This window comes from Salvelinus sp. IW2-2015, linkage group LG14, assembly GCF_002910315.2.
Source record: "Salvelinus sp. IW2-2015 linkage group LG14, ASM291031v2, whole genome shotgun sequence".
NCBI classification, from domain to species: domain Eukaryota; kingdom Metazoa; phylum Chordata; class Actinopteri; order Salmoniformes; family Salmonidae; genus Salvelinus; species Salvelinus sp. IW2-2015.
This window is the reverse complement of record NC_036854.1, coordinates 39545007-39558308: the sequence shown is the minus strand read 5'-3', so window position 1 is coordinate 39558308 and position 13302 is coordinate 39545007. Positions and strand designations below refer to the sequence as shown.

General features: G+C 44.1%; 1 protein-coding gene across 4 annotated transcripts in view; it reads right to left on the bottom strand.

The window, feature by feature from the left end:
• Window positions 1–13302, bottom strand: part of LOC111973050 (matrix metalloproteinase-16) — a 77882-nt gene that overhangs the window by 47953 nt on the left and 16627 nt on the right. Inside the window, exons 2-5 of one of the 4 annotated variants that reach the window (XM_024000199.2) lie at window positions 9425–9573; window positions 8604–8618; window positions 8277–8399; window positions 1017–1330 (exon numbers count right to left, since the gene is read on the bottom strand). In XM_024000199.2, coding sequence (XP_023855967.1) covers window positions 1017–1330; window positions 8277–8399; window positions 8604–8618; window positions 9425–9573 — 601 coding nt within the window. The remainder of the gene's footprint in view (window positions 1–1016; window positions 1331–8276; window positions 8400–8603; window positions 8619–9424; window positions 9574–13302) is intronic. The other 3 variants (XM_024000200.2, XM_024000201.2, XM_024000202.2) reach the window with 3 other exon arrangements.

Genomic DNA, 13302 nt, shown 5'->3' with positions numbered 1-13302 from the left:
TGTGTGTGTGTGTGTGTGTGTGTGTGTGTGTGTGTGTGTGTGTGTGTGTGTCCGTGCGCATGTCCCATAGGACTCACTTCAGATGTGTCCTTTAATAGCTTACATCTATACCCAGACTATTTCTCCCCTCTCCCGCCCCTCCACTGGATATGCTGCATTAACCCTAAACCATCAGCTATCCGCTTTACTTCCTACTTCACAATCTGGAACTCTCCAGTACCTCTTGTCTGAACTCTTCTCCTCTCCCTGACCTTACATCTCTCCTCTCATCCTCCTCTTCTCCTCGTCTACCTCTCCAGCTGCTTTTTCCTCCTTTTGGGTATCCCACTCTCTCTCATCCCTCTCTCTCATCTTCTCTTTCCCTTCACAGTCAGACACTCTAACTCCCTCTCATCTCTCCCACGCCTCTGTCATGTCCTTCTGTACTTCATTTTTTTCTCGCTCATATCTCCATATTTTTCCATCTTTGTCTCTCTTTCCCTACCCCTCACCCATTATCTCTCTCTGTCCCTCCCTCCTTTCCCTATCTTTCTCATCTCTCACCCCCATCACTCTCTCTACCTCTTCCTCTCTCTCTCCCTCTTCCCTCTCTCTCGGTCGATGATGACCCTGGTTGTTTTATCCTAGATGGGATGTACTCAGACAGTGCTGCAGACTGCATGCAGGAGGTCAKAGGTCAGATAGTGAGCTTAAACGGAGCGCATCGACCGGCCTGCCGGCGGACCCTGTGGCTCACCATAACTTCCCCTCCTTGCCTGCTCAGGTTGGGTTTATACAGAGAGAGGCACATCCAAGCCCAGACCAGAGGAACACAACACACTGAGTACAGGCATAAATTGTAAACCCAACTTACATATCAACTCAAAAATACTGTGACAGTTGATKATGTTTGATAGCTTTCAAACACTCAACTAGTCCAGAGGAGTGTGATGTCATAATCATATATTAGTTGACTACATCATTGTTATGTAAGCATCAATGTCTGTTTCCATATTAATGTTAAAGGTTATCATTACCCATCTTACCGTCGTGGTTGGGGTTGCCCAGGGTCCAGGGTTCGTCTGAGTCAAAGTGGGTGTCCCCTCCGATTCCGGGGCCCGGGAAGTAGGCGTGGGCCAGGAAGCCCCCCTCTCCGTCAAAGGGCGAACTGTCGCCGTGGAAACCCGAGGCAAAGATGATGGTGATGTCCACGTCCTTCTTGGTACGCTCCAGGTCGCTGTAGGGGACGGCTTCGAAGCGCAGCGGCGTCACGTTCTGCCACACATCGAACGCCCGCCGGATGGCGTCATGGGTTTCCTCTGCGCCCACCTTGGGTGTGACGTTCTTTATGCTGTGGCAGYGGGAGAGGATAGAGGATGGTAGGGGTCAGGCCACACATACTGTGTATAGTATATCATAACAGTATATCATAACACACACATTCCATGTTGTAACATATTATAATGTACCATAGCATACAGCAACACACATACCATTACCTCTCACCATTATGCACTAAGTCGTACTACCGAAAAGTGAAGTGTAAAAAGGGGCTTTGAGAGAGAGTGTGCTTCCCAAATGGCACTCTATGACCCATGGGCCCTGGTCAAAAGTAGTGCACTATAAAGGAAATATGGTGCTATTTGGGAGGCAGCCAGAGATGCAGCTGAGTCCTCRCCTGCTGCTTGAACTGCTGTAGCCAGGTGTTGAGAGAAGAACTAGAGGATTTCCTGATTTCCTGTCCCTGGAATTTACTTTCTAATTAAGGATTATACACAGCTCACTGCGTCACAAGAGCGCCAGCAATCTGTATCCCCTATGCCAACCTACTCCCTATTTAGTGCACTACTTTTGATCAGGGCCCAAAGCGTTCTGGTCAAAAGTAGTGCACTATGTAGGGGATAGGGTTTAATTTGAGACGAAGCCTCAGTCTGGCTTGGCCAATCTCCATACCCTCTACACTTTAGTCACGCCTAAAATACGGGAAAGAGGGGCACTTTGAATTTAAACTTATTTTTCCTTCTCAACATTGCACTTGAGCATCAGGCTTTATCCCCAGTTCTTCTCTTGAGCAGAAGTGGATGAGTGAAGTGGAGAAGTCAGACACTCGCTACATTTCTACTGAAGTTAGCAGGTACTCTGGAGGTCGTGGTGTGCTATCTTCTACTGAAGGAATCTAAACTGTTAACGTTGACTGAATGTTCAACTCATCTGCTCTTCTGAAGTGATGCCTGCCTCGAAAAAAAACCCATTTCATTTCCCCTCTTTGGAGATGATCTGCTCTCTCTCTCTCTCTTGGTTTCTCTCTATCTGTTTCTCTCCGTCTATCTGTCTCTCTTTCTCATCTGGGCTCTGGTGCGTTTACTCTTCTCCACTCCTGCTCTCGGTTTCTTGTCCCCTTCTTTCTTTTCCTCTTTCTCTAATTCTTCTGGGAAACATAAAAAATATGMTGAATCTATTGTCCTGTGCTCCTTCTATATCTACTCCTAGGGAGTTTACAGTATCAGCATAGTATAAGCTGAGAACTGAGCTAACGACTCAGCAGCTCAAAGGTGATCTTTGACATCTCTCTCTATCTCTCCTCTCCAGACTCACAGTCCTCATGGCTATATGTTCTTACAGAGCTGCTGGACTGTGTATGCTTCCCGCTTCTATGTCTCTCTCTTTCTCTCTCTCTCCCTCTCCCTACCTCTATCCTCTCTCTCTGTCTCCCCCAGACGTTCCCAGACTTCCAGAGAGGACTCTGGTTAGGCAGAAGGTAGTAGGCTGTTGTTGGAGGAGCTTGATAATCGTCTATTGTCTCTCAGTGTTACGACGGTAAACACACAAAATACAACAGAAACCCTAACAGATGACAAGACGAGTAAATCTTTGATTTTACAGCACCCCATCTCCTTCTCCCTCGCTCTCTTGCTCTCTCTCTCTCTCTCTTCCGCTCTCTTCATCTGTCACTCAGGTCAGAAGGTGTTACTCTAACTGAGAATGAAAGATGTCCTCGTCCAATAAGGACTCTAAGTCTTGTTTATTAATTCCCAGGGGGACCTTTGCCACCAAGGTGTCTCCCTAATCCGCCGCTGGTTGGATTGAACTTTGACTGTCTGCAGCTGTCTGTCGTCCCATGATGACTCTCCGGGCTCTCTGAGGCACAGCTTGATGCTGAGGTACTCTGAGGCCACACGCTCGTGATGTCCTTATGAGGAGCACAACWACCCAGGCAGAGTGTCCCGTGATTTGTTGCTTCAGTCAGAAACGTGTCATTCTGATGAGTGATGGCTGTTAGCATCAGAATTGTGTCATCATGTTCAGTGCCATTGCATGACCACCATGACTAGTATACTTGATGGGTGGCTCTCTCAGCTCAGATCTTAGTGGAAGACTGTGGGTGTTGATTGCAGTGTGGTTTGTGAATCAGTGGTCCATAACTGGAATGTAACAGAAATTATACAGTTGTGAAGTAAGGTCATTGTTCTAGAATCTCCAGTATATCAGATTTGGATGCACTCCGAGGTATGGCAAACAAGCGGGGAAAAATAGGTCACTGAAACACATATCAGCTGATCGAGTAATCATAAAACCTCGACTGTGGGACCACTTTCTCACGGACACAGAGATTAGAAGTAAGAAGTCTCCGGCTTCGCAGTCGACATGAAAAGGCTAAGTGTCCTTGTTTAACCTTGTCTAACAGCGTAATGACTCCTACACCTCACCTCACTTAAAATATAAAACCTGTACGGCTATGACCACTTAAAGAATAAAAGGCAAAGAGAAAGTGCACTTTAATGTTAAAAAACTGTTTCACCCCTTTAGCCTGAATTAGTAATACAGTATGCGTTTTGTGCAGCACAGAAGAGCCAAACAAATAGGAGTTACTGCCACTGTCTCTACTCAGTTTGTTCAAGCTACTGAAAGAGTACAACTCGTTGCTGCTGACAATAAACTGCTTGGGAGTCAGAAGCAATACAGTTAGAGAGGGGGAAAGAGAGAGAGTAAGAGAGAGAGAGAGCGAAGAGAGCGAGAGAGCGAGAGAGCGAGAGAGAGAGGGAGAGAGAGAGAGAGAGAGAGAGAGAGAGAGAGAGAGAGAGAGAGAGAAACAGTACTGTAGTGTATGGATGCATGTTGTTTTTAAATGAGGTGAGCTATAAGACTGTACTCCATACTCCATGCTGGGAGAGTTATGGGGATGCTGGAGCTAATTATCGCCTCCCTACCATCAGCATGTGTCTACTGTATGTCATGCATGCACATGTCCAGTACCAACAGAGAGAGGCACAATCCCTTAAATGGCAAATACCCAGACTTCCACTCAGGTTACATGGATACACAGCCTCTCTCTCATAGAACAACATCAAGGCAATAATGCAGAGCAGGAGTGGTTGGGATAGGTATGATGATGGGACATTGGTAGATAGAGAGAGGGTGGATGTGGCATGAGGAATAGCTTCATCCCCATCTGGCCAGGCCAGCTACTGGAGACAACCACACACACACACACGTGCACCACAGCACGCACGCACGCACCACCAGCACGCACGCACGACGACCACCTTACCCACGCACGCACCACGCACACACACAACACACACACACACCACACACACACACACACACCACACACACAGCACACACACACACACACACACACAAGCACACCACACAACTCTCTCCCCTGCCTCGTTCCTCAACCACTCCCTCTCCCAAAATGTTGTATCTCGTTATATAACCATCATCTGACTCAGCTTTCCGCTCTGTATCGCTGCCTCTCTTTCTCTCTGTCTCTCTCAGTACTGCCTCTGTCTCTCTCTTTGTCTCCCTCTCTCCATCTCCCTCTCGCTCTCTTTCTCTCAGTGTTCTATAAGCATCAGGTCATTGAAACTAACAAAGGATTTCACATACTGTATAATACTGTATATTAAATATAATATAACAGTACTAATATTAATATTCTGTATTATCTAATATAATGGTCAGGTATGTTCAACTGTATAGAGATTAACACACATTTTGGTGGTGGTTGCCTTGACGAATTACACAGTGTGAAAAATGTCATCTTCTCCTTGAATCTCTCTTTCCCTTTCTACTGCAGCACTCTCCTCTCCCTCATCTTCCTTTACCTCTCCTTTCTTCAATCTCCATCCATTCCTTTTAATGCACTGCACACGCTACAGCCATTTCTATTTTTGCCCTATCGCAAAAATGTCTTCCTTTCTTCCATTCCTTCCTGGCATCGCTACAGTTCATGAGTGGGTCACAGATTCAAGATTATAATCAGGGTTTCGGTAATACTGTTCATAGTTATCCTTCAAGGCAGACAAAAATGTAAATACATTTTTATTCTGAAGCTCAAGGCTTAGTCCATAAAGTATGGGATTGGGGGCAGTTACTCTTAAAAATGGGGGCAGTTATATTTAAAAATGTAGGGCCAGACAGAGACCTATATTTGATCTGTTGCAAAAACGACATTACAATTTTTATATATATTTATATTTAGCTTTAAAGTCTGATATGTGTTATTGAGTAATGATATGTAGAGACATGGGTGTAATCCTATCTGATGTAGAGTGGACACAGCCTAACAGTACCCCTCAGTAACATAGCAAAGATGTTGAAAGAATGAAAGAGAGAGAGATAAAAGGAGCGTGAAAAAAGGACCACGAGGAGTGGCTTCAATGTTCAGATTAAAGAAGAATTACATGGCAGCTGCCCTTCTAATGTCTGTCTGTCGTTCATTCTGTCTGTCTGCCATTCTGTTATTCTGTCGGTCTGTTTGTCTGTCATTCTGTCTGTACATCTGTCTGTTTTTCTGTCTGTCATTCTGTCTGTCTGCCTGTATGTTTGTTTCTATGTCTGTCTACAAGGCTGGATGCAAGTCAGACGGTTGTATAAAAAGAGGGAGGAATGTAATTTCTAATGAGTTGAGTAAGGCTGCTAGTTTAGTTTGTAGAGAGGAAACGAGAGGGTATTCTACCTCTGGTTTAGCCAGGTTTCAGTAGGACTTGTTCCCGCAGGAGATGTATAGCTAGTAGCTAGGGGAAAACTCAACTGTGGTTCTGGGGTTCTTTTTCTATATATACAGTACATTCTGAAAGTATTCAGACCCCTTGACTTTTTCCACATTTTGTTACGTTACAGCCTTATCCTAAAATTGATTTAATTGTTTTTGTTTCTCATCAATCTACACACAATATCCCATAATTGTCACGATCGTCGTCAGGGTGGAAATGACCGGACCAAGGTGCAGCATGGTGAGCGTACATCTCTTTTCATTTATACATGTCGCCAACAAAACAAAGAGTAAGGAAACGACGTGAAGCTTACTTCGGCTATACAGGCCACTAACAAAGACAACTACCCACAAATCCAAAAGGAAAAAAGGCTGCCTAAGTATGATTCCCAATCAGAGACAACGATAGACAGCTGTCCCTGATTGAGAACCATACCCGGCCAAAACATAGAAACAGAAAACATAGAAATAAAGAAACTAGAATGCCCACCCTAGTCACACCCTGGCCTAACCAAAATAGAGAATAAAAGCCTCTCTATGGCCAGGGCGTGACAATAATGACAAAGCAAAAGCAGGTTTTTTGATTTTTTTGCAAATGTATAAAAACCAAAAAACTGAAATATCACATTTACATAAGTATTCAGACCCTTTACTCTGTACTTTGTTGAAGCCCCTTTGGCAGTGATTACAGTCTCAAGTCTTCTTGGGTATGACGCTACAAGCTTGGCACACCTGTATTTGGGGAGTTTCTCCCATTCTTCTCTGCAGATCCTCTCAAGCTCRMTCAGGTTGGATGGGGAGCATCGCTGTACAGCTATTTTCTGGTCTCTCCAGAGATGTTTGTTCGGGTTCAAGTCTGGGCTCTGGCTGGGCCACTCAAAGACATTCAGACAATTATCCCAAATCCACTCCTGCCTTGTCTTGGCTGTGTGCTCAGGGTTGTTTTGGCATTCAGGCCAAAGAGTTCAATCTTGGTTTCATCAGACCAGAGAATCTTYTTTCTCATGGTCTGAGAGTCTTTAGATGCCTTTTGGCAAACTCCAAGTGGGCTGTCATGTGCCTTTTACTGAGGAGTGGCTTCCGTCTGGCCACTCTACCATAAAGGCCTGATTGGTGGAGTGCTGCAGAGATGGTTGTCCTTCTGGAAGGTTCTCCCATCTCCACAGAGGAACTCTGGAACTCTGTCAAAGTGACGATCGGGATCTTGGTCACCTCACTCAAGTTGTAGAAACATCTCAAGGATGATCAATGGAAACAGGACGCACCTGAGCTCAATTCCGAGTCTCATAGCAAAGGATTTGAATATTTATGTAAATAAGGTATTTCTGTTTTATTTTTAATAAGTGTGCAAACATTTCTAAAAAACTGTTTTCTCTTTGTCATTATGGATTATTGTTTGTAGATTAATGAGGTTTTGTTTTTATTTMATCAATTTTAAAATAAGGCTGTAATGTAACAACATTTGGAAAAAGTCTAAGGGTCTGAATACTTTCCGAATGCACTGTATAATATAATATACTGTATAGTCACTGTCTGATGAAAAATGTAACTCAAATGTATTTATTTTTGTACATGTTTTGAAAGCAATGCACTCAATATACTGTACGAGTACTCTAGGCCCAAGATATTGTATTCAAAATAGCTTTTGAAGTTTCGTAATTGTACGTTCGTTAATGGGAAAATAAGGCGGTTTTAAAACATTTCCTGAGAAGTTTCATCAGACAGCGACAATATAATACAGTGCATGTAACTTAACTGTCGCTTMTAATCCAACGCGACTTACAGTAAAACAAGTGAAACCCTTTTTAGTATGTGATCCTTGCAGGTATTGAACCCAATGACCTTAGTGTTGTTAGAGCCGCGATCTTAACAACTGGGCCACYCAGGACCTTTCAGATATAGCCTAGCTGAGAGGTTGTCACAAGTCTTCACCTAGTAAGACATTCTTATCTAGACTCATGAACACAGACATGTAGCCTAGACACATCCTCAGGCACATGTCAGACCCATAGAGTAAAGCCCATGTTTTAAAGTACTGTATGAATTGTTTTAACCAAAAATCAATCCCTAATCAACCAATCACCAACCAACCAACCATCCAACCAACCAACCAATCAACTCACCTGTATGTGATATGTTTATGCTACCAACCAACCAACTAATAACCAACCAACCAACCAAATCACCCAACACCAACGCAAACAACCAACCAACCAACCAACCAACCAACCAACCAACCAACCAACCAATCACCAACCAACCAATCACCAAGCAACCAAGCAACCAATCAACTCACCTGTATGTGATATGCTTATGCTGCCACTTCTGCCCCGTTAGGGCGTACCGCTTTTTCCGGACACTGAATTTGGACGCCCCTCCTAGCTGGTCTGGTACACCACATCGGGGCTTCTTCATCCAGCTAGGAAGAACAGAGAACACCATTAGTCAAAACAGGATGTATGCTTGGCCTTGGCTGAACAAACCATGTAATGTAATCCTGTCATTACTTCCAATACAGACATACTAGTTATCACAAAGTCACACACACACACACACACACAAACACGCTCGTGAACACACACACATCTGCAAAGAAATAGACATAATAAGATATATGCCTCACCTTACTGTGTAATCGCTAACATCATTATACGAAGCACAAAGAAACAGAAAATTAGACTTTAGCATGCAGGTTAGTCATCACAAATTCCACCACATTATTGTAACTGATTTGATACACACATCATACAATTGATCTCAGCAGCAAAAAAGGTACTTGTTTCTCTAATCCTTTTAACACAACCAAACTGCAGCTTCTTAGACTCCTTTAGTGCATCCCAAATGGCACCCTATTCCCTACTAGTGCACTACTTTTAACCAGAGCCCTATGAGCCCTGGAGAAGAGTAGTGCACTATATAGGGAACAGGGTGCCGTTTGGGATGCAACCCTAGGGACTCTTACACATGTTGATTGGTTCAACGAGCAGCAGAGAGACAGACAGGCAGACAGGAAGACTGAAGCTGTCATTCCCTTTTCTAGGCTTCTAGGTTCAGAGTAATACTGTGGCATTTACCCTGACTTTGATCTGCTGGTGTAGGTGTATCTGTTGTAAAAGAGCCCTTTGATCACATTAAAACGGGACACTTAACCTGTGTGATGCTAACTCTCTGTCTGGGAAACGCTCCCGTCTGTTCTCTTCCCTTCRGGAATGTCAAGCAGCGAATCAGAGCAGCATTACAGGTATGTTTATAAAGGTCTGTGACTTTTTATTGGACGTTTAGGGACGTTCATCAACCTACAATGAAGTTGTACTGCAGAGAATGAATGATTTAGAAAGCACCTTGCATCCCAAATAACTACTCATWCTGTGATCAAGATGAATAATTATGTTCATCGTCTTTCTCCCACCGATGCCCTACAACATGCAAAGTGGTGAGACTCACTCTATAGTGTTCCTGTCCAGCGATCCTGTGACGTTGAGGCCATAGAGACGCTGCATGGCAGCGATAGCAGACTGCATGGTCTGGGCCGTCCGCAGGACCGACATCCTGGGGTCTGTTGGGGGAAGGTAGCCATACCTCTGGAGCCATGTCTGAAGGGGGGAGAGGGGGAAGGAGGGGGGAGAGAAAGAGAGAAAGGACACAGAGGTGAGTTGTCAGCAAATGGTCAATATGGGTCAAATAATGTACAATTCCAATAAGGTAGGCTTTACGTATAGTACTTTATAAGAGGCATTGAAACCCACACAACCATGAAACAGTGGTGTAAAGTACTTAAGTAAAAATACTTTAAAGTACTACTGAAGTAGTTTTTGGGGGTATCTGTACTTTACTATTCATATTTCTGACAACTTTTAGTTTTACTCCACTACAATCCTAAAGACAATTATGTACTTTTTACTCCATACATTTTCCCTGACACCCAAAAGTATTGGTTACATTACGAATGCTTAGCAGGACAGAAAAATGGTCCAACTCACGCACTTATCAGGAGAACCTCCCTGGTCATCCCTACTGCCTCTGATTTACTTTGTTTGTAAATTATGTCTGAGTGTTGGAGTGTTCCCCTGGCTATCTGTAAATTTAAAAAACAAGAAAATCGTACTGTCTGGTTTGCTTAATATAAGGAATTTGAAATGTTTTATGATTTTACTTTTGACACTTAAGTATATTTTAGCAATTACATTTACTTTTGATACTTAAATATATTTAAAACTAAATACTTTTAGACTTTTATATTTTACTGGGTGACTCACTTATACTTGAGTCATTTTCTTTAAGGTATCTTAACCTTTACTCAAGTATGACAATTGGGTACTTTTTCCACCACTGCCATCAAATATGATTAAAGTGAAAAAGTAATATACTATAAATTCAACCATAACCCTGCATGTAAAAAACTCTTAGTTGAGGAAGCAATGCCATTTTCAATTTTGGTAGTTGTTGGCACTTTAAATTATTTCCAAAAAGTGCCCATGCTAAAAATGTCAAGTGTCCATCCAGGCAGGAGGATTTCAGCAGCCAGACAGCAGCCTCTAGCCACAGTGTTAGTGAGGAGACAGGCAGAGAGACAGAAAGAGAGATCCTCTGATGACCTTTCAGCGTGGGAATGTTATCTATTATCACATCGTCTGCTTGTCAGAAAGCACTCTGATGTAATGGAGCTTTCAGGGCACCCAATAAAACCGGAGATCGCTATACCAAGGGAGGAGAAGAGAGGAGATGAGAAGAGAGGAGAGGCGAGGCGAGGCGAGGCGAGAGCGAGGCGAGGTAGAGGAGAGGAGAGAGAGAGGAGAGGAGAGGAGAGGAAGAGGGAGAGGAGAGGAGAGGAGAGGAGAGGAAGAGGAGAGGAGAGGAGAGGGAGAGGAGAAGAGAGGAAGGAGAGGGAGAGAGAGAGGAGAGGAGGGAGAGGAAGAGGGCCTTGGTCAAAAGCAGTGCAGAATAGAGGGAATATGTGTATTTGGGACACAGTCATAGAGTAGTAAGCCAACAGCACTGAGCTGGAAGCAGGGAATAACCAGAGCATAAACACACACCTCCCTACAGAGCTATTATGGGGCTGCATTACTGCATTACACATGAAAAAGACCCGCGCCTCTCATCTTCTCTCCTGCCTGGGAGTAAAACACAATCTCACACATACTGGAGCTCAAATCCATATCCACTCCACTCAGAGAGAGGGGGAGGGGAAGACACAGAGAGAAAGAGAGAGGGAGAGAGAGAGAGATATCGAGAGGGAGAGAAAGATAGCTGCACAGAGAAAGGCTTGGATTAGGGTCTCACCAACAGAGAGTCTCATTACTCCAGCAATGTGTTCACACAGACTCTTGTACGACCAACACAACCAACAGGCTACAGTGGAACACAGACAGGCCTAGTGGTAGAAAGGAAACAACCTGACATACAGGCATGTGTGAAACGTGTCCAATATTCGTATATTGAGGGCAAARGTGAAAATACTGCCATCGCAGCAGAAAAACCCAAGGAGACAGCTATTGTAGTATTACAGTATGACGTCTAAATTGACATCCCATATTTCAATCAGATATAGTGATTGGCACGTAACAGTACAGGAGGTTGACTGATCCTTGATGCACTGACTTCCTGATCCCAAAAGACTCTGGGTAGGGAGTGAAGTAAAGAGAGTCCCACACACAGTGGCAGTGACAGTTTGTCACTTGACTGTCTTCTACATGGCAGGTGTCAAACTGCTGTGTGGAGAAATGGTGTGAGAAGAGGAGAGACGAGGAGAGGAGCCAGGGGAATAGAGCAAAGACTAGGTTAAAGCCTTGTGATTGCTCTGATTCATCACAGGAAAGCACATAGACTACTACTGTACCGTATGCAAACGCCACACTTACATTCAGAAAGACAGAGAGACCAGCGAAGAGCGGCAGATAATGAGACAGATCTCCAGCAATTGTCCATCTCCCTCACTCATTCTCAACCTGCATCAACCCACTACTGACCGTAGCAAGACTCACACACGATGATATTGTTCTATTCGATCCAGCTAACATGAGGGATAATGCCAACTACTCCATGCTTCAGGACGGTAGTGATCTGTAATACAGTGTGATAGTATGCAGGCTAGTTATGTTCGCACAGAGCACTCACTAGCATCAGACATTGAACTGTTAAAGAGGGCTTATTCTGCCCCACTGCTCATCCTGATCACCAACACCCTGCATACACACACACAACACACACACACACACACACACAGGCCACACACGGATAGCGACACACACACAACATCACACAACAGGGAACTAGACAATGTCATCAGTCCTTACATCCCTGCACCTCGTCACCATCATCACCTCTCTGTGGTTCTTCCCCTCGCTGGAGTAGAGTCCCAATGTCACTCTATTCTATATTCCCTTTATGACTCCTTTTTGACCGGGACCGTCATAAAAGCATGGAGGAGAGGAGATGTTGTTTTAATTAAACAACCTCTTTCTTTCTTTTCTTTTGATATTTCTTCTGTATGTTCTTATTTGTCCATGGCAAGGGTAAATAAGGCGAGCTTGTTAAAAGTGTCTTCTCTCTCTCGCTCTTTTCTCCATCTGTCCTTTGAGCCTTTTCTCCCTCATCTTTTACCTTCGTACCGCTAATTCTCTCCATGTTTCCCTCCTCCTAATGCGAGGGGATGATAACAATACGGCGTGTCGTCAGTTATTCTCAGGGCTGAAACGGCCCTGGCGGACAGAGGCTAGATACAGTTCCGAGTGTGATTCTAGTGACTAGTCCAGGTAATGACACTAGACACCACCTATATACACAGAACAGACACACTGTACTGTACAATACCCAATAAGGAAAACTACGCATTAGACTGATCATCGAGTTCAGTGAACGTTGTTTTTATAACTTGCTAGTGATATTGGAAAGCCACAACCCTCAGCTTTCAGGTACACTTGATAATCAGCAGATTATACACTCATGAGAAAGGATTGATCCATCACTGTAAACTTGTAGAAAAACACATGAGGGATCTGCGCAGGCCTGAGAAATGTACTATAGAGGATCTCTCATTTCTCTATCTCTGTCCTTTTTTCTTCTATATATCTCTCTCTCTCTCTCAATCCCTATTTCTCTCCCCTCTCCGTCTCCTATCGCTCTTTCTTTGCTTTCTTCACCCCCCCCCCCTCCGCTCTCTTCTCTCTCCTCTCTCTCTCTCTCTCTCCTCTTCGACGCACAGCTCCTGGACGACATGGAAGCTATTACAGTAAAAGACTATCTATGATTGTGCTGTCCCAGCACTTTCTGGTGCTTCGGGGGGTATAACAGAAATTAGGATGAAAGTGCACCGTTAGACA